Source organism: Onychostruthus taczanowskii, unplaced genomic scaffold, assembly GCF_017590055.1.
Source record: "Onychostruthus taczanowskii isolate IOZ18803 unplaced genomic scaffold, ASM1759005v1 scaffold88, whole genome shotgun sequence".
Lineage (NCBI taxonomy): Eukaryota > Metazoa > Chordata > Aves > Passeriformes > Passeridae > Onychostruthus > Onychostruthus taczanowskii.
This window is the reverse complement of record NW_024506773.1, coordinates 2,647,181-2,668,305: the sequence shown is the minus strand read 5'-3', so window position 1 is coordinate 2,668,305 and position 21,125 is coordinate 2,647,181. Positions and strand designations below refer to the sequence as shown.

At 43.6% G+C, this 21,125-nt stretch overlaps 1 protein-coding gene across 1 annotated transcript; it reads left to right on the top strand.

The window, feature by feature from the left end:
* The first annotated feature begins 1,312 nt into the window (after positions 1 to 1,312).
* Positions 1,313 to 20,298, top strand: PDIA4 (protein disulfide isomerase family A member 4). Its single transcript, XM_041425205.1, has 10 exons — positions 1,313 to 1,539; positions 6,840 to 7,020; positions 8,770 to 8,975; positions 9,413 to 9,551; positions 10,066 to 10,271; positions 11,359 to 11,517; positions 12,428 to 12,579; positions 12,961 to 13,117; positions 13,206 to 13,439; positions 13,861 to 20,298. The coding sequence occupies exons 1-10, from the start codon at positions 1,437 to 1,439 to the stop codon at positions 14,274 to 14,276; spliced, it is 1,953 nt and encodes a 650-aa protein (XP_041281139.1). The 5' UTR covers positions 1,313 to 1,436; the 3' UTR covers positions 14,277 to 20,298.
* The last annotated feature ends 827 nt before the right edge of the window (positions 20,299 to 21,125 follow it).

The following is a 21,125-nucleotide window of genomic DNA, read 5'->3' as shown; positions in this document are numbered from 1 at the left end:
CAATCTCATGATGTTCTATCATCAAACTACTGAGTATCAACATTAATCAAACTAATATTTGTATCAACACCAAAACCAGGCAGGATCAGGCTCACAATTTTGGCAGGATCCAGACAGCTTTAACTTGGTTCAGATCAGGTCCCACTCCATTCTAGTGATATGCCAAGTAAGTTAAAAGTTTGCTCCTGTATCAGCTACTGTATTTTCAAGATAACTTGTGTGGCAGCTGAGTTGAGGAAAGGCACTGACTTCTAGGCCATAACTTATGAATGTTGAACATAGAAGGCCTTTTAATGTGGTTTTTTTTTTTTTTTTTCCAACCTACAGACCACTTACAAATGCCAAATGGCAACTGATGCAACAGCAACCTTTCAGAGCAATGCAGTGTCTTCATCCTCTAAAATTGTGGAGTTTACATTTTAAAGCTTGCACTTCAAAACCTTGACGATATTAATTTATCAAAAGCTACTGCTACTCTTTTACAGTGTAACCGCTGCACACTGAACTTAGCAGCTCTTTATGCTTACAACCTACCAACTCAAAGAGTCAAAACTTTCATAAAAACGAAAATAATTGTCCCATGAGCCTACGTAATTAGCCCAAGCATGAGGACAGACTGGCAATTCTAGCACCAAAAGGTTTTAGCACCGTCTTGTTGCATCTTAGATGTCCACCAGACAAACCACCTGGACAACCACGGACAGAAATTGTGCCGCGACACCTTCCCGTACAATCACCGCGCTACCGGTGGGCTCGCGGCTCCGCACCCTCCCTGGTCCCTGCGGGAGCACCCAAGGGCGGCGGCTGCATCCCACCTTTCCCGAAATTACCGAATGTCCCTCTCCAGCTGCGGGCATTCGAGAATCCCCAGCGCTGCCCGGAGGCTGCCCTCAGCCCGCCCTCACCTGACCCCGCCCCGCCGCACGCGGCGCGCCCTCACAGGCTGCCGCGGCTCGCTGGCCCCGCCCCACGGCGCCGGCCCGCCAATCCCGAAGGGCGATGTGGCTGCACGCGCTCGGAGCGCTCCCGCCCCGTCCCTCCCGCCTCCCGCCCCCGGAGCGGCCGCGCGCTCCACGCGTGGCGGCCTGCGGTTGGCGGCTCCGCGGCGGCCAATGGCGGGGCGGCACCTCAGAGCGGCCGGGCGCTTCTGCGCGCGGTGGCGCCGCCGCTCTCCTGCCGCAGCTCCGATCGATGGCGCCCGTGTCCCGTCGCGGCGCCGCGCCCGCTGTCGCCGGGGGTCCCCGGGGGCGCCGCGGAGCCCGCGAAACCCGCACATCCCGCACCGCCGGCCCTCGTGACGATTGTTGATTGGCGACCGCGCCAAGCACGTGTTGAGTTGGCAGCCAATCAGCGGGCGCGGCGTGCCGCGGGGGGCGGGGCGAGCGGCGGGAGCGCAGCGTAGGGAGCGGACGGGCCGGGCCGGGAGCGGCGGCAGGATGAGGATGCGCGGGCTGTGGGTGCTGGTGCTGCTGCTGGGGCTGGCTCAGATCGCCCTCCTGGCGCGGGGCGCGGCGGCGCAGGAGGAGGATGGCGACGGAGGTGAGCGCGGGCAGGGGCCGGGCCGGCAGCGCACGCCGGGTCCCCCCGCGGGAGGCGGCGGCGCGGTCCCGGCGCTGGGCGCTGCGGAGAGCCCGGGCTGGCGGGGCGCCGCTGGGGCCGGGGTGCTCCTCGCAGGCCTCTGTGCAGGGCGCTGAGCCCGCCCCGCGAAGGCGCTGAGGTCGGTGCGAACTGCTTGTCCCGGCGCTGCTCGGCTGTCCTGCGCCGTGGGGCGGCTCTGCCTCGCCTCTGCCAGGCATGGAGTTAACAGCTAGCTCACAATTAGCCATGTTGGCAATCCCCGGCTTCTAAATCTCCGGGAATTTGCGATTTCTTTATTCAGACTCCTATCGGACGGATTGCGATTTCGTTTTGCTGAGAGGGACTCTTGATCAGGAACTGTGGTGATAAGACGAGGAGTAATGGGTGCAGATTGAAAGAGGAGAAATTTAGGTTCGATATGAGGAAGAAATGCTTTACTCTGGGTGTGGTGAGACACTGGAACAGGTTGCCCAGAGTACCCCAGTGCCGGCAGTGTTCAAGACCACCAAGCAGTGGTCTAGTGGGAGGGGTCCCTTCCCATGGCCGGGGAGCTGGGACTGTGAGATCTTTAAGGTCCCGTCCAACCCTTATTATTCTATGGTTCTGTGACTGAGCACTCGTTTCCTTACTCCTTTGTTCAGGGACTCTGTGCATTCTTCGTGTTTCAAACTGATTTTTTTTCCCCCCTCACAGATTGTTACCATCTTCTTGGTGTTTCTTCCTACCGTCTTTGGATCTCACTGACGTGTGTCTCCTCCTTTCCAAAATTAGCTGAAATAAAGCTTCTGAGGCTTAATGAGTATTGTGCCTGTATGTAGGAGGCAGACATTTGAAGGTGTTTCTTTTTTCAGTTTTAAGTTTCTTTCATGTGGAATTTGGCAAATTATGCATCGTTCATATTTCCTGCATGAACACTGCTGTATTTTAAATATTAGAGAGCTTTTGAAGAGACTGGATTATGGATTCTGAACTCATGTCCTGCAGCTTCTTGCTGGCCTAACAGGCACTAAAACTTGCAGAAGTACATTTAGATCAGTTACCCTATTTGTGTATGGTTTGTGGAATAAAGAGATTTGTTTTAAATGACATGGCATCTGCAGTAAGGAGATGGAGATACAGAACCTTCCTGTGGAGCTCTTTTCTTTTTTTCTGTTGCAAACTGGAATACAATTTTTATGCCTCTTTCTCTGCTTTTAGCTAGAACATGGTTATGGTTTCTTTGTAACATGTGACAAAGCCTAGTACTGATTTCCCCTGCCATCTTCAAAGGGTGAAGTGACACCTGTGATGTTACAGTGTTACCTGTGGCTGGCAGCAGTGGCTCAGCTTCTTGTGGACCTGGCTCTCATCAGTATTTCTTGTGCTTGCTGCTCTTCTCATCTTAGGAGTTCTCAGGATCAAAGGTACACAGTGATGGAAGTATCTCCTGCTGTGTGGAGCTGAACACTAATCCACTGCCCAGCTTTGAATCGTTTTCCAGGTTCTATTGTGTATCTTGAATTTGTATATAGATCATGAACTAGCCTTTACAAAGCCTTTGCCTTAAAAATGCACATAGTTGGGGATTTCAATTTTTGCCCTTGGATTGCAGACTTGGGTGAAGTGGAATAAATTTACTTTGCAACAAGGAAGTAATCTTATGCACGTCGATTGTTGGGGAGATGAAAAGTTCCGAATTAACCCAGCTTGTTGTGCTGCAGGATTTGGGAAGCTTGAGCAGGGCAGGGGGGTGAATATGCTGGAAGTGAGGTTAGTCTGGATCCTGACCACTACACCCTTAGCATCCTGATGATGGGAAAGGAAGGATCATGTAGAGGATCAACCACAGAAAAGATTGAAGGGGGCTGATATTGAAAATCTTGTAAATATCCTAGCAACACATGATGAGTCCTGAGTTCTGGATTTCTGAAAACAGAGCTCATCCAGTTAGGGAACAGTGTGCTTCTCAAAAGGAAACTTCCAGGCAGCATCCCAAAGTCATTGGTGTCTGGATGCAGATTTTTTTGTACAGGATCTGCTTTGTTTAAGAAAATGTTACTAGGCTGCATTTCTGATAAATGCGGAGTGTTCAGTGAAGTTACTGTAAGAATTAATTTCAGAGTAGCTGTCATCCTAAAGAAGGCCTGCCAGCCAGCATTGTGTACTTCAAGTCTCAAAAAAAGTACCTTCTTGATCATGTTTTTGGACTTGTGTAGTAATGTGTTGAAATTTGTGGATTCCTTTGGTGGAGATTTTGGGAGTTTTTGTTTTGTTTTTTTTTTTTTTTTAATTTTTTTGTATGTGTTTTGGTTTTGGTTTTTTTTTTTTTAGTATAAGAGGATTATCCATATTTTACCAGAGGACAGGTTTTAGCCACAGTTGTCACAGCTGTTAGTCTGTCCGCTGGCTTTACAAGTCACTTTAAGAAACAAAGATATTTCAGTTTGGGGGCAGCTGTTTTATTTTCATGAGCTGATTTATGTAAGTATTTATTTGCTACTTCTGCCACTTCAGGTGTCACAGTTAGACTCATTCTGTTCTCTTTAAATTGTAAATTTTTAATGCAGAGGAAAGTTTCTTGGTTTTTATTGGGGGGGGGGGGGGGGGTGTGGAGGGGAAAGTCCTGCTTGCTTCTCCCGTGGTTAGGTCCCTGAAACAGGTCTTTCAGTCCCAACAGGAAAGGGATGGCAGAGGTAGCTATGATAGCCCTGGGTGCTGGTGAAGCTGGAAGCTACAGAAAGTAAGTCTGCACTCTTAAGGACCGATATCTAAGCGTGCTTAGCTTTCTTTTTAGTGCACGCCCTCCTTAAGCTGCTTGGGAAAAGGTGGAGCCCTGCAGTTCCAGTGCTATTGTCCTGCCTCCATCTCCAGGGAGGAGGAAGTGGGTGTGTGCAATGCCCATGACAATGTGTCACTGTCAGGGAAGTTTTACCTTCGCAGGCTGTACGGCCACTTGTAGGGAAAGATACAAAATTATTTCACTGAGGGGTGGTGGATTTGATGGTTACATTTTCCACCATGGATGTTTTTGCAGGTGATACCTTGTTCTTTCTGAAAAACAGGTGCCACTGTAGCTGCTGTGTTCTTCGTCTCTCTTGGGGGTGGGTGGTGAGCAGAGAGAGCAGGAGCAAGGGTCGCAACCCGGTGGATAGTTTGAGGTGCAGGAGCAGAACTGGCGGGCTGGCTTTGCTCGCATTCCTTTGTGTCAGGAAAAATCATATCTGAAGCAATTTGCTAGGAATGCAATGGTCAGGAATTCAGGCACCGGCCAGCCAGGAACAGCCTGTGGTGAAACATAGCCCTCAGAACTGCTGGGCACCCCTGTAAGGCACAAGTTTTGCCTGCTGGAGCCCCCTGAAATCCAGCTGTTTCACCGGGGCAGTCCTGCAGGTATGTGAGGCATGGATTCACTCAAGGGTGAGCAAGTGCTGCAACACAGGAGGCATTGTCTGCTTGCAGACAGTGCTTTTAGCTGCCTCAAAGATCAGGTGAAACACTAGTACTTGTTAAAGAAACCTAATCCAGCTGACTATGGTTGTGTGATAAACGATCTCCTGTGATCTCTCCATCAGAAGCTTTAGTATTTCGTGCTACACAAATTTGGCCTCTAATTAAAATAAACGTATTTTCTCCAAGAGCCTGTACTGTTTCCTGAGAGCATACAGGCTTATTTTTGTGTACTTTCTTCTAAAATAAAAGTAGCTATTGCAATTTAATGGCATAATTTTATCCACGGTAAGGTTGTTCCTAATGTCTGCTGTTAGTCTGACAAATGTGGTTTTTGTTTTGCTAGCTTTTTCATATCTGGATAGTACATATTTATCATTCTTAACTTTCAACTTCCTGATGAAATCAGAATATTTTTGGAATACTGCTGCAGTAATTCCTCTCAGCTTAGTCAAAAGGCAGTTAAATAGAAAATAATTTTAAACAAGACCTAATCCCTTTTTTCTTTTTTTTAATATTTTTTTTCCAATTCCTGGGAGTCCCACTGGTTAAAAGGCACTTAACTTCATTGTTTTACAGTTTTCATTTGAGATGAGATATTTTCTTTACTTGTTCTGTAACTGAAATTCTTTTAAAGTCCTTCAGAAAGGTCTGGTTTCCTTGAAAGATAGCAATTTTGGTTTTTTTTAAAAAAACTTAAAGGAACATGTGAAAGGTCAGATATGAAAAAACCATCTCAAATTCCAAGCCAACAAAGAATGAATGAGTAGAAATGTGCTGGTTTCAGCTTTCACATGCTAATTTTGCTTTGGTAATTTAACAAATCTGCTTTCTCCTTTAAAGGACTGTTCTGGACCAGTGGTTTTGGTCTTAATTCAAAGGCCTCTCCAAAAGTTCTTTGAAAGAAGAAGCTTGCACTCAGTTTTTGTTGTTTGTTTTCTTTAGAAGAGTACCTGGCATTTGGCAGGTGCATAGGAGTGGGTTTTTGTGGGACTCCTGCAGTCATTTACTTGATTTTACACTCACTGCAGCCTGGTGCTGATCCAGAGCAGAGTGGTTGATTCTCCTGTGAGTTGAAAGACTCCTCAATGAATAGCAGACCTGAAACATCACTGTAACTGAAAGCAAGAGTGGCAGAGGTGGATGGAACAGTCAGGAAAGAAACACAGTTTTCAAGTGCTGCCTCCAAACCACCTTGATAGTAATGAAATTGTAACACTTGGGTCTATAGCAAGTGTGCCTTGCAGACAGGCAGCACATGGCTATTGTGGTGTTACAGGTCTCTCCTGAGCAGGGGTACGAGGGGAGCCATGGGAACAGATAACACGTGCTTTTTTGGTTTAAGACACTAATTTTTCCAACGTCAAGTTGGCTACACTTAAAGGACAGCTACTCTGTTGCATGATGAAGGGGTTCTGTTTGAAGTCCAGGTATCATCTGTGTGCCCTTCTTGCCCAGCAAAACATATCTCACTGCCCACATTTCAACAAGACCTTCATCAAACCTTTGTGGCAACTGTTGCATAGATTTGCATTCTTTAATACTTCTTGTGTCCATTTTGTTAGTTCTCTCTGAAATGTGCAATAAGTGTTGATACTTTACTGAAATATTAATAGTGTTAGCTGGTGTAATGGGGACAAAATTGAAATGGTCAAACATCTGAGTTCAGGCTCTTTACAAACTGAGATAGCTGTCATGATATGTGGAGCACAAACTAATTCATGTGGGTACTTTTCTTAACCACAGGAGTTATCTAATCCGTCTTCATTCTGGTACTGTCACTTTAACATTAAACTTGACACAATCTAATCTGTGTCGTATTCTTACCTTTCCAGAATCTGTTACAAAAGAAGCTGACGATGAAGGTGATGATGATGAAGAAGAAGAAGATGATGACGAAGATGACGATGATTCTGTAGTTAAAGAAGAAAATGGTGTATTAGTCTTGAATGATGCAAACTTCGACACCTTCACTGCAGACAAGGACACCGTGCTGCTGGAGTTCTATGCACCATGGTGGGTTCACAGCAGCACCTCCATGGGTGCAGCATCAGAGCACTTCTCTGCCAGGGCAAGCTCCTAAAAAGTGAGCTTGTGTTGCCGTTTTAAAGATGAGAAAGGAGTAACTTGTCTGCAGGAGATGCTCAGGACTCTGCTATAGTCCAGAAAAAGAGATGGTTCTGGTGGTGGGGAAGAAACTTTTTTCCCACCCCTGTACCATGCAATAACTAGCAGCCTGCTCCCATTCCACAGCTGTGGGTCATACTGAGGGATCCCATGCCAAGGGGAGCACAAGCCTGATTCTATCCCTGTTTTGTGCCTGTCAGGGAAAATAAATGGTCCCAGTGAGGCCCAGAAAAGTCATACAGTGTGGTCTTGCAGCCTGCTATCATCCTGCCAGTGCTGGACCACTGAGAATGCTCATCTGCACATGAGAGTGATGGAGTAGATGGAGTAATGAAGACTTCCCTAGCAGGGGAATTGCCAGGTTTTCCTTTCCAAATTCACGTTTCTGCACTTGACAGAAGGGTGTGGTGTGGTTAGGGACACAGCTTGTTTGTATTGTCAATTTAAGCAGTGCCTCATACATCTACCTAAGATGACAGTTCTGCTGGCATCCCAGGATATACAGCACCACTGGTCTGCTCCAGGGAGCTACAGTGGATTTACCTGCATATAACCAAGACAAAGGATTTAGGCCAGGATATATCTTCTCTTGCATTCTTATGTTCAGAAACATTAGGGATGGTTACTGGGAGAAAACAAGAGTAGAAGATACTGTCAGTAGAGTTGCTCAGTTAGTGATGCAGCTAGAACCTCTTTTCCTTTGTGGCTCGGTGAAACAAAAATGACTTACTCATTGGTCCTTCTCCAGCCTTTGAATAGAAGGGGAATATGATTTTGCTGGAGGTGGAGCTGCATTTTAACTTGTGCCATTCTTGTCACAGAGAATCCCATTCCTTCTTGGCTGTAGGCACTAATTATGCAGCTGTAATTTGCCTACATGAACACTAAACGTGAAGTTCAATTTTTATCTGAGCAGAAGGATGTGTATCATCATAGACTAAACACCTCTCCTGTTTTTCTACTCCCCTTCCTGCCAGCTGAGATGCTAAGGAGCACAGGCTATCTGCCACACACTTCTTTCTGTTTTCCTACATTTTTCTGGTTTCATCTTTACCTTGTCAGGCTAAAGCATTTAGCATTTATTATGCTAAATGCTTGTTTAGCATTTATTATGCTGGTATCCTCTGTCATGCCTGCTTTTGCAGCAGGAGCCTCTGTTTTCCCAGAGAGTTCTGGTGTGGCCAAAGAGGGGGCAGATGCTGTGTTACCATGGTGGGTGGGAGATTTCATTAGGCCAACTTAACTGCTGGTTCATTTCCTCTTTCCTTCAATTTAGGGTGCTAGGGAGAGAAGATAAACCTTGGTTAAGGAGAAGCTGAAGTTAGGAAGAAAGGAAGAAGCATAATGTTTACAACTTTTAGCAGTTGTTGAATTTTTTTACAGTGATTTTATAAAGCATATGGCAATACATTCCACATTGAATGAAAATTAAGAAAAATAAAGGTTTTGATGTGAACATACAGTACATTAGCTACAGTTGCTCTCTATTTCTTCACGATCCAAACAGATAGCAAGACAAACATTTCTGTGCTGATAATGTGGATGTCTGTTAGAAGGCATCCTGGAATTGCAGAGCAGCAGAGCACCTCTGCATGTCTGCTGTGCATTTACCTACCTACTTGTGTCTTCCTCTGACAGGTGTGGGCACTGCAAGCAGTTTGCTCCTGAGTATGAGAAGATAGCCAAAACTCTGAAGGAAAATGACCCTCCTATTCCAGTAGCCAAAATAGATGCTACTGCAGCCACTTCACTGTCAAGTCGTTTTGATGTCAGTGGCTACCCAACCATCAAAATCCTGAAAAAAGGCCAAGCTGTTGACTATGATGGGTCTCGGACAGAAGATGGTAAGCACCAGTCCTTTGCAGTTCCCTGTAAGAAAACAAAATAGCCTATAATCTTGTTTATTAATATGTGGATGTTTTGAAGGACTCTGATCTCAGTTGACTTCTCTTAAAGCAAGTAATATTATGAATGCTGAAATTTTCCCTGTTTTTTCAACAGGCTGCGTGCTAGAGGACAATTTTGCAGGTAGTGGGTAGTGCTGTTATTGACAGAAGGTTTCTAGAAATATGACTTGACTAGAAGACAGTCTCATGTTTGCTGAAGGATCAGCCAATAAACATTTGATCTCTGTATTGACTGTACAGAAACCCACTTACATTTTGCTTAATTAATATGCCCAGCACCCTGCTTGCCTTCTGATTTCAAATTAATGCATTTGGCATGCTACTGGTATGATAAAATGCATGCTTGCTAATTGGGTTGTTGAACTGTGTTTCAGCTATTGTGGCCAAAGTCAAGGAGGTTTCTGACCCCAACTGGACCCCTCCACCCGAAGCTACTCTGGTATTGACCCAGGATAATTTTGACGAAGTTGTGAATGATGCTGATATAATCCTGGTAGAGTTCTATGCTCCATGGTAAGCAAGACCATGTATTAGTCTGTATTTGTCTAGCACAGATGGCCTGAACACACTTGGTGAACCTGTCTTCTGTTGTTATGCCTCATTACACATCTTTGTCTTGTGCAAAGCTCTGGTATACCTGATTTCTAATCTGCACCTGGGATCATATTGCAAATCACTAAAAGACTAGACTGGATCTATGTGTCAGCAAGGGGTGGTGTCCGGATCTTCATTGGAGGTTCACAATATTTACTGATTTGGGAACACACTGAGATACTGAAAACCAAAGAGAATTGGTCCTTAGCTTAAAAATGGCTTCTAAAAATGAAGCTACCTGTAGTAATGTGAGGCTAGGCACAGAGGCCAGCTTCAGGTTGCAGAGACACATTTCCCAAGGCTGAAGTGCCCTCTGTAGATTCAATGATCACATTTCTGCTTGCTGGAAGACTTAACTCTTTCACTCCAGGGGTAGAAGGTACCTGGCAGGCTTAATGGCTCGTAAGCAGCGCCCTCTGCTCTCCCTCTCTAGGTGTGGACACTGCAAGAGGCTTGCTCCAGAATACGAGAAGGCAGCCCAGGAGCTCAGCAAGCGCACGCCTCCCATCCCCCTGGCTAAAGTTGACGCCACAGCTGAAACGGAGCTTGCAAAGAAGTTTGATGTTACTGGCTACCCAACTCTCAAAATCTTCCGCAAGGGCAAACCTTATGACTACAGCGGTCCACGGGAAAAATACGGTACTGCAACTTAGGCTTTTTCTCGTGTTCTGAGGGCTTGTATTGTATTTGCAGGGATCTTCGTGGCAGGGAGGAATGATGAATTTGACTCCATGTTCTCAGAAGGCTAATTTATTATTTTATGGTACTATATTATATTAAAGAATACTATACTATAGTAAAAAATACAGAAAGGATACTTAATGCTAAAAAGGTAATAATGAAAACTCTTGACTCTTTCCAGAGTCCTGACACAGCTTGGCCCTGACTGGCCAATGAGTCAAAACAACTCACACCAGAATCCAATGACACAATCACCTGTGGGTAAACAATCTTCAAACACATTCCACATGTGAGCGCAACACAGGAGAAGCAAATGAGATAAGAATTGTTTTCATTTCCTCTCAGGCTTCTCAGCTTCCCAGGAGAAAGATCCTCGGCGAAGGGGTTTTTTCAGACGATGTGAATGCCACAGGCTTGGCCTCAAATATTTTGATGTATCTGTAGGACTTGCAGACTTGTTAATGTCATAGCAGCAGTAGCTGGGGAAAACAAAAAAATTCTACTCTCATACATACACAGGATATTTAAATTTGTCTCTAGTCTTCATAACATCTTTTGATGGTAATATCAGCTCCTTTCAATATCAAGTAAGTTAAATACACATGGTAAACAGTGGCAGTATGGGTAAATGGGCAGGTTTTAATTTTACTGGAATGCACCTTGGGGGCTGGCAAAAATACCCCATATTAAGTTTTAATTAGACTTAAGACTATTTAAGTAGCACTTTGGCTCATAACAGGTTCAGGAGACAGTGAAGGGTCTGGAATTTCAGAAAGGAGCATTGCTTGGAAGATCGACTGATATTCATGGATTGTGTGCTTGGTCACCTCTTCTGAAACCAACCTGAAAGGGAATATTAAGAACCGCAGCTTTAAAAACTTGGACTGAAATCTTGCTGATTTGGTCTTTAGGTTATTGTCGAAGGCTGCACTGGAAGAAAGGTGTTCATGGGAAATGTGACAGTAAATGTTTTAGATGGAATGCTCAAATCTTTCAGTTCAGTAAATGTTCTAAGCAACTTTTCGGGGGTGGGTTTCTCTCACAGGTATTGTCGACTACATGATTGAGCAGGCTGGTCCTCCATCCAAACAGATTCAGGCTACCAAACAGGTACAAGAATTTCTGAGGGATGGGGATGATGTCATCATCATTGGTGTCTTTAGTGGAGAGAATGACAAAACCTATCAGCTGTATCAGGAAGCAGGTAAAGAATGTTTTAAAATATTAATGGAATATATGTTTTATTGGGATTTTGCCTAGGACTTTGGGCATGGAGAGATCATTTATTTCTGCTCCAAGTATAGTAGGGAGGGTTGGAAATGAGAAGTAGTAGGAGGAAGGGTGATCTTCTACTTGTACTCAAAAAATAAGCTCTCACCAGATTTTGAGGCTGTAACTGAAGTGTCAGCCAGTCACAGAATACACCTCTGCTTGGTAATTGTGTCCCTAAAAACATGTGGACTAGAGAGGAGGGAAAAATTCTTTCCTGAGGAGCAAACCACAGTTTCTTGGCTTAAAACCTAGATGTGTTTGCTGTCTGTTACACTAGTTTCATATCTGGCAGCCCAGAGTCACCAAACTCATTTGGGATGAGAGGCCTGCAGAAAGGATCATCATCCATTTCTGGGTCAGTTTAGTTAGACCATTCCTGGCAACTTGTCTATGTCTGATTCTGGGGCTGCTGTCATAGTTGGATTAGGAGCTCATTTGTTTGCTTCAGCATGGCAAGATACAGAACTGTTTCCCAGGCTGCCCCAAAGCAAATAGTTTGGCTAGCTGACCCGTTTGGGGGGAAGCCAAGAGGTAAGAGATTGACAAAAGAGTAACTGTTTTGCTGTATATGTTTTGGAAGCTATTCAAGGTGTTTGAGTGTGTAGAATAACTCACCAAGTGGATGGGTTGTTGAACAGCATTCAAATAGCGCTGCTGGAATTGGATGTATATTCACATGCTTCTCACCCATGGGTGAGAGCTGTTGTCTAAGACTGGGTTGTTCTGTGTCACTTGGAGAACAGGAAGAGCGTTTCCTTGCAGTTACAGTCTCAAGATCTCAGTTACAGACCGCCAGTTCACTTTCTAATAACTTTTCCTTCACCCTCATCTTAATTTTTTAGCTAATGGTTTGAGAGAAGATTATAAGTTCCATCACACCTTCAGCAATGAGATTGCAAAACTATTGAAAGTTTCTCCAGGGAAACTGGTTGTCATGCAGCCCGAAAAATTTCAGTCGAAGCACGAGCCCAAGATGCACGTTCTGAATCTTAAAGTGAGTAGATGGTCCAGAGCTAAAGTGTTTGTGTGTGGGATTGAAGGTTCTCTTTCTCTGTAATTATGATCAGTTGGCATCTTCCTGTTGGAAGTACTCCCACTAGATAGTTGAGTCAACCTGTTTGTCCACTGAAACTGTATTTCTTTTTCAAGAGGACTTTATGAAATTAGTCTAGATGTTATGTTTTCAAATAATAATTTGTCCATACAATATTTGATGCTCAAAGGTTTGAAGAAAATGTGGTGGCAGCCTTGTTTTTATAACACATCCTTCACTCTTTCGCATTCACATGTGTCCCAATATTGGTTTTTCAGTCATGTGCAGCAGAAATGCTGCTTAAATTTTTTTGCTTGAACTTTTTTCACTATTTCTTTACAGGACTCTACGGATGGATCAGAGATTAAAGAGCATGTGCTAAAACATGCTTTGCCTCTAGTTGGTCATCGCAAGCCTTCCAATGATGCCAAGAGATACTCCAAGCGTCCTCTGGTGGTTGTCTACTACTCTGTGGACTTCAGTTTCGACTACCGCGTTGGTAGGTTTGCTACAATTACCCTTCCTTCACTTTGAGAGGAGGCAGAATGACTAGAAATTACTAATTCTGTCCTGTTCTGGTTTTTCAGCTACTCAGTATTGGAGAAGCAAAGTCCTGGAAGTGGCTAAAGACTTCCCTGAATACGTGTTTGCTGTTTCTGATGAGGAAGATTATTCTTCTGAAATAAAAGATTTGGGTCTGCTTGAGAGTGGAGAGGATGTCAACGCTGCTATTCTTGATGAAGGTGGCAAGAAGTATGCCATGGAGCCAGAAGAGTTTGACTCTGATGTACTCAGGCAGTTTGTGGTGGCATTCAAAAAAGGTACAGTTTCTAAAATAGGATTCTCTAAGCTATTTTGTTTACACTTCCAAGAGTTGTTTCCTGAGGTAATGGCTCCAGTAAACAGAGTCTGTGGCTTTAAAGTGTGAGCTGGTCATTCATATTTGGGACTACTATATCAAATCATGGGTGGATGATTTACTTTGTGGATGGACAGCCATAAAAAGAGGAGAAGGGTTCTAGGGAATTGCAAAAAAAAAATCTGTTGCCCATATTTCATGAGGTTATTGGGCCACAAGGTCACCAGTTACCTAGCCTTTATTTCATGCTGAGGCAAGTTCATTTGCTGGTACAGTGATTTTTCCCTGGCAGGAGGATGTGCTTCTGCCCTTTCTTAGAGGAGATTGTAATGGCTGCTCTTACCACATTCTAACAGTGTTGTGTGTGTTTTGCTTCCTTCTAGGAAAACTGAAGCCAATTGTGAAGTCCCAGCCAGTGCCAAAAAATAACAAAGGGCCTGTGAAAGTGGTAGTGGGTAAAACTTTTGATACCATAGTGATGGATCCAAAGAATGATGTTCTCATAGAGTTCTATGCCCCATGGTGTGGACACTGCAAGAAACTAGAACCAGTGTATAATGAGCTAGGCAAAAAATACAAGAATGAGAAAAATCTGATTATAGCCAAGATGGATGCTACTGCCAACGATGTGACGAATGACCGCTACAAAGTGGAGGGATTTCCCACCATCTACTTTGCTCCAAAGGACAAGAAGAACAACCCAATTAAATTTGAAGGCGGGGACAGAGATTTAGAGCATTTGAGCAAATTTATAGAGGAGCATGCAACAAAACTCTCCAGAACAAAAGAAGAGCTTTAGATAAGCTGAGGGTGGGGAAGAAAAGTCGTTTGTACAATGTAGTTAAAATCAAGTTACTGACAAAACTTGGTGAGAGAAGAATTAAGCAGTTTTGAGCAAAGAGATTCTTGAGCAGTAAAGCAATTTCAGTATCTTTTTTTTATATGGCAGATGAGTTTTTTTCTGGACACTGAACTTAATACTCTAATATGAATGTCTTATGTTAGTTACAGTTTTGATCTTTGGAGAAAAATACATCCTTTATTTTTTGTGACTATCTTGAGCTTTGTTCTTTGACTCCAATGCAGCTGTTTTTAAGTTAAAAGATACTACCAAAAAGAGAGAAGCAGATCCCTCAGACAAAGAGATTTCTCTTATTTGTTGTTATGGTTACTGGGGGGAGCAGTCTTTTCAGCTAGTCTTTTCTGTTTTTTCTTTGTACCTATTCATGTGACTCTATCATTGTTTTCATAGCTGAGGATAAGACTGGAGGTTTTCTAAAGTGTGGATGAATTATTTGGTCCTACTGACATAAGACACAGGGACTTGCTAACTAAATGTGCTCTAGACCTGTTTTAGCCTCTCTGTAGTGAGTGATGGTAAAATAGCAAGCTTTTCTAATGTACCTTTCTTTACTAGTCCTTATTGATTCATTTGCATCTTAGTCTTCCTGAATATATTTTGGAGTAATTGGAGTGTGGCACAAAAAGAGCAACTAGTGGGTGGCAATGCTAGGATTCTGGTGTCAGATCTATGTGTTACTGTCTCCTTTCCTTTTGCAGAGAGGAAGGTTTGATAGTCATTCTTCTTTGGGCAAGCAGACTGAGCTCTTCTAATGACCTTTATTCCTCTAGCAGGTACTGCAGGTGCAAAGAATAATCACATCCTCCCTGTGCTCCCCTTGAGAGTATATGCATTTAAAAGTGGCTTTTTATCTTGAATGGCCCAGTTTGGATGTGTCCATAAATTTATGGGCCATGTTGAGGTTGCAGACTTATGCACTCTAGAAGCACTGTCTGCCTCAGAGCTGTGATGCTGCGGTGTGTGTGACTTGAATGTCCCTGAGGCAGTTTTGATTCACATTTCGTTTTACAGGTAGTTCTCCTAGCAGCACTGTTTTGTCTTGCAAAATGTGACCAGTCTTCCTTCAGTAATTGCTTGTTGCATTAGTTTTTAGATTTTGGAGAGTGTGCAAATCAAAAACCACTACCCAATCTTTTTTTTTTTCTTCTGGGGACATGCATTCTTTTATGTAGCAAGGATAAATCCATGTCCAGGAGCTGGCTGCTCAGGTAGAGTCTGAGGACCCAAAAGGGACTGCAAGGGAGTACGTAGTCCTTACACCTTCCTACTGCACTTGGCATCTGTGTTGAAGGGGTGTCCTTCCCTTCTGCCTTAATAGGGACTGTCCCCCACTGTTAACAACCCACACAGCAAAGCATAACTATCAAATTATTCTTGCTGAGGTGTATGGGACTGCAGGAAGGCTTTCCCTTAGTTAATGGCTTAGCCAAAGGTAGTGAACAAAACTCACCAGCAGATTATGAGTGAAAGGGACAGTATCAAATCTCCTGGGAGTGCTGGGATGTGCCTGAATGCTATTCAGCTCCTACTCTTTATCAGCAAAAGCTGGGAAATGCTAAGCAAGTAAGTGTTAAAGCAGTGTCATCATTTACCTCAGGCCCTGGCATTGCCCATCTCCTCTTTTCACATTAGAGGGCTTTTTCTTTCTACTGTCCTTAAGTGGACAGATGGCTGTTAAGCTTAGACAGTATTTCATCTACAAGACTCTTACCAGATAAACTGCATTATCTTCCCATCTACTGTCATTTCTCTTTGCAGCTCTTCTGTAGAGCTTTCAAAAGCTATAATCTATTCTAAATGTGTTGTGCAGGCAACAGGCGCAAGATCAGACTTAGCTGAATACCCGAGGTGTTTTGTTTTTTTTTTTTTTAGCTTTAGAAAATATACATACAACTCAGGACTGAGCTTGTTGCTTGTCTGCCGGTGTTATTAATTCAGTTCTTCAAAGAACTAGGCATAGGCTTTTAAAATCAATTCTTAATTCAGGTTCTATGCCCAAGCAAATACCTCACACAATGCTGTGGGGAACTAAATTGCTCCTTGTTAGTTGTTTGCAGACTTAAAGGGTTTTATTCCAGAACAGCTGCTGTGTTAACTTACAGGGGAATATGGATAAATACAGAACATGTAGAAGGGAGGGTGAAAAGTCCCTTATTGAAGGACTTCAGTCAGGGCTGAGGCACCATTCTCCTTGGGGAACAGTAAGGGTTAAAGTTGAGCATGAGCATTTCTTGGCTCTTTTCTGACAGGTGCTAAATTATTAACATTGTCATTGCCAATGCTGTACTGTTCCTTTAAACTGCTTCCTCCCAGGAAGCAGGAGACAACCCCTCTCTGGGTTGAAATCTCTGCAGCCTCCAGGGAGCCCCTCTGGCAATAGAAGACACAAGGCCCAGGGGAGTGTCCTAGATGTGCTTGCTCAGTGCTCCTGCCACCTCTCTCTCTTCCTTGCCTCCACAGGTGGAGGCAGCCTGGTATCACAGTTCCTTCAGTGTGGTGCTGAAACACCTGACTCTTGTTCAGGAGCAGTAGTGCTTAAGTCAGAGCTGCATAGGAATACAGTAATTAGTACTGCTTACAGTTTCTCAACAACAGTGAACTGCAAAAGCAGTGTTACCCCAAGCAGGTTATGGATTTAAGCTGTGAGCACTAGTAGGAATGAGGATTTGTTCCATCCTTACACAGGTGTTGCCTGGCCGTATTTCCTGTGAGTCCTCAGCTGTGCCACTCACCTTGGTCCTGCATGTAATAATAAATGCATTTTTAACTCCCCAGCAAGATGAGGATACTGCTGCCTCTAAGCTTTGGGCAGAGTCATAGTGGAAAGCAAATTGCTTTCCTTAGTACAGTATCCTTTCCTTTGCTGTGTGCACTGTCAACGTCACATGAACCCTCTGTGAAACTCACTGGGATGGATACACCATGAGATCTGTTATCTCTGTACAGAAAGTGATATTAATGTGATGCATTCTAAAGAGAACAGGTCATACCATCTTTTGGAATTTGTTAAATGCATTATGCATGTCTGCTTTTTCCTTCCTGAGGCATTGGGATGCTTTCCTAAACATCTTAAATTCTTTTATTAAACAGTTACCTAAATGCTGCTGATTAGCCTTGGTGTTCCCTTCTTACAGAAGAAAAAATAAAAGAGCAGCACTAGAGAATAATAAGGGAGCTCCCCTCACTTGCTCTTTGCCACAGCTGCTTGAGCATATGACATCATTTGATTATGGTTCCAGTTGGAAGAGATCCTGCAGTTTATGCTTCAGCACAGGATTGATTTGTGTAGTATTAAAAGTCCACAGAGCCTGGCCTGGTGTATCTCCCACACATGCATCCTCTCGGAAACAAACTTATTTCTGTAAACTGTAGTACATCTTAAAGTAGCCAGACCTGGGACTTCTTCAGGGTCTGCTCCTTTCCCTCAAGGGTTAAGAACTAAGTTAGGCAGCAACTGTAGCACAGCTGCTGCTCCTTGAGGAATGAATTTGTACTGTGTCTGTGACAGTAAATACTGGCCTGGCATCTTAATACTGCATTAAGTGATAGTTTTTTTTAGTACTGGAAGAGATTTGTTAACAGCAGAGGGTTTGCAATCAAGGTTGTTACCTGGTTTCTACTCTTAGCAATTTTCTATGTCCAGACTGCTAATTATGTTAGTGCCTGGGTATGGCCCAGGATTTGGCTTGTGGCAAGCAAGAAAGGCACTGCAGAGCTGATGCCCTCTTGTGTGTGAGGCTATGTGCTGAGGAAAGAGCTTTCTAGAAAGCAGAACATGAATAAATGATACAGGTTAAGGGCTTCTCAGAAAGTAGCATTTACTGTAGTGATCAGACTGCTGTCTTTTCTTTTTTGGTAGGCAAGAGAAGCCAGTGCAAACTATTTGTGCTCCAAAAGGCTTTTTGCTGACAGCCTGCATTGGTAATGGACACTGCTCAGAGGCCTGAGTGTTGCAGTTTTTGTGCTCAGCCCATGATGTGGGTAGTGAGTAAGTCAAGCCCTGTGCAAACTCTGTAATCTGCCCAGTCAAACTGGTACAGACCCTTCTATTTGTTATGCAATTTCGCTTTGGTTTGCTTTGCTTGAGTGGCAGAACTCTCTTTGTCAATGCAGATCAGGGATCTGTGAGCAACCCAAGCAAAACTCAATGCAGTAGCATCTTGGATCAGTTGCCAGGCATTTCCAAGACTTCAGCACAGCTTGAAGTGTCACAGGAATCATTGCAATTCACTGCAGCACGTTTGCCAGGGGAGGGCTCTCAGCTGCTGACTACAAAGGGCTCCCCTTCTTTTCCTGCCATGGTAGGTTGTGTGAAGCCATGCAACCATGGGCAGAAGAAATGTTCTTCTACCATGCATGACCTGTCTTCATATCTGCCCAGAATCCCACTCACAGGTCAATTGTTTTCATTCAACATCCTTGGAGGTTGCTCTACACTGGAAGCCACTTCCTTTAGACAGAGCTCTGCCTGCTCTCAGGCCACAGACTGATGTCATGTTAATGTTAGTGCTGGATTTTCTGTGTCAGGAGCAGCTGGTTTTATGTGAAGCCATTGTGCTGTAATATGTCTGAACAAGCTCTATATGTACCATGAAAACTAAATGATAATGTCTTTGTAGAGGCTAGATGAGGCTGCTTGGGTCTGGAAGGACATGGCCACTCTCCACTTTCATTTTTGCATTCAGAGAGAAAGGGGTCTGGTCTGTGAACTGCTCCAAATACTTACATTAGAAAGGTGGGTGTTTCAGTTTCAGAAATACTGTTCACATCTCAAGCTGTGTGTGATTTGGTTAACAGAAACATAAAGGAGATAAGCTATATTAATCCAAACATGCAAATCAAAACCTTATCACAATCAGTAACCCAATCCTCTGAAGGATTTCCACAGGCTGGGGTTTTGAACAGCCAGTTGTTTCTTCATAGTGAAAGCTGGCACTCGACAGCCTGGCCTGCATTAATACCCTTCTACTTACCTTTGTCTAAGTTATAGTGGCCTTCCTGAAATCTGGTATGTTTTGCCTTACAGTAGGAGAGAATTGTTCTGCAATACAGCCTGGTAAAATGCTGCTCAGAATGATAAAAAAGTAAAATTAAAAAAAAAAGACAAAAAAAAAACAAAAAAAAAAACAGCAGAAGGTGGTTTCAGGGGAGGAGAAAAAGGTAATTTATACATTTTCCCTGAAGTTTGAGAAATTGAGGCTAGACAGGGCCATTTACTCAGCTAATCTTGTTGGTTTACACGTCAGACCACAAGTTCTCTGCTGTTTGCTTTCCACATTCAGCCTAATAACTTGCATTTAACCTACGGGCCTATTCCAAGCAAAGAATGCAACACAAACTAGGCTCCAGAGTTCTGCTGATTGCTCCTGCTGCACTAACACTCATTTCTGAACCACAGAATGCATTCAGGAAACTGGATGTGCCACTAGAAATTGGTACTACTGCTTTGATTAAGGAAGTTTGCATTCAGTTTTGCATTCACTTTGCCATGTGAAATATTTCATATGTAACTTTTGCTGATGCCTTTGGACAGTGGACTTTAATGATGCATTTTCATCTGGGGGTTGGCACTTCTTTGGTGATTTTGAGTTGGTTTTGGTCTTTTTCAGTCTCAAGATACCTGCTAACATATAGCAAGTAAAACTCCACTAGTTTAATTGAGCTGTAGCTTTTCTCCCAGCAGATTGTCACAGAGGGCCTAGTGACAAGAGGGTTCAGCTTTTTTTAAGCTCCTTTCCCTGAGCCTGAAGGAGCAGCACCTGACTTCAGCAGATGCACATTGAGAGAGCTGTTTACTGGTGTGATAATGAGTCCATGGAAATGTCAGTGGCCTTACTATAATCTGCCTGCCTCTTTGTTTTTCTCAGAGATCACCCTTAATGTTCAATTTGGACAAACCATCCAATCTTTCAACAGAAAAATCACATTTTAAATAAAAAAAAAAAAAGGGGTCACAGTGGGTTTGGTTTTTTCATTCTTTCACTTCCAAAGTGCACCATAATTGTTAATGATCTCCTTGAAGCATGCTGTTTGCCATGGCTACACAGTGGGTATAAGGGTAGTGCTTGCTCATGCAGGAAAATGGCCAAAAGAACTGGTAAGGATCAAAAAGTCCTCCTTTGATCACAGTGCTGTGGTAACAGTTTCAGAGGTAGGATAAAATCAGTGTTTGTTTGGAGTTTTTTCCTAACAATGCAGCTTGTTTTGCTGAAAATTATAGGAATGGTCAAACTTCAGTGTCACAAGACATCCAGTACTTGAACACTTCAGCCTGAAGAGGAACTGTGCATATATAAGGAGCAAGTCATCCTCTTGTGCGTGAAACACTGTACTTTGAAAGGCCAGACCTAAGTCACTGATGGAAAACATACTGCTTGAAAAGGAAAGAGGAAATTAGGATAATGTGTGAAGATTACTACACGTATATAAATGAATCACAGGCAGTACCAGACAATACAGCCAATTACATGTATTTGCCACTAGTAACTACAGATCAATAACTATATGAGAGCTAAAAAACAAGAGAAAATATTTAGCCTGCGACATGCATCAGCTCAGATATAAGTAGCACTGTACAAAAGTGTTCTAGTGAGAATTGCAGATCTTGGGATACTGTTTGGAGGGGGGGAAATAGCATTGCCACAAAACTCTTTTGGTTTGAAGCATTCCTTGCTTTCATCTGGTGACTGGCTGAAATCAATAACTAATTTAGACCATGCACTTTAATGGTGATTAAATAATGAACATTTTCTGACTCCACAGAGTCTAACAGCAAAATTTAGTTTG

Excerpts from the sequence above, each read along its gene's own strand:
- PDIA4 (XM_041425205.1), top strand. The coding sequence starts at position 1,437 with ATGAGGATGCGCGGGCTGTGGGTGCTGGTGCTGCTGCTGGGGCTGGCT. Across the intron at positions 1,540-6,839 it reads GGAGGAGGATGGCGACGGAG|AATCTGTTACAAAAGAAGCT; the intron begins GTGAGCGCGGGC and ends TTACCTTTCCAG. Across the intron at positions 7,021-8,769 it reads CTGGAGTTCTATGCACCATG|GTGTGGGCACTGCAAGCAGT; the intron begins GTGGGTTCACAG and ends TTCCTCTGACAG.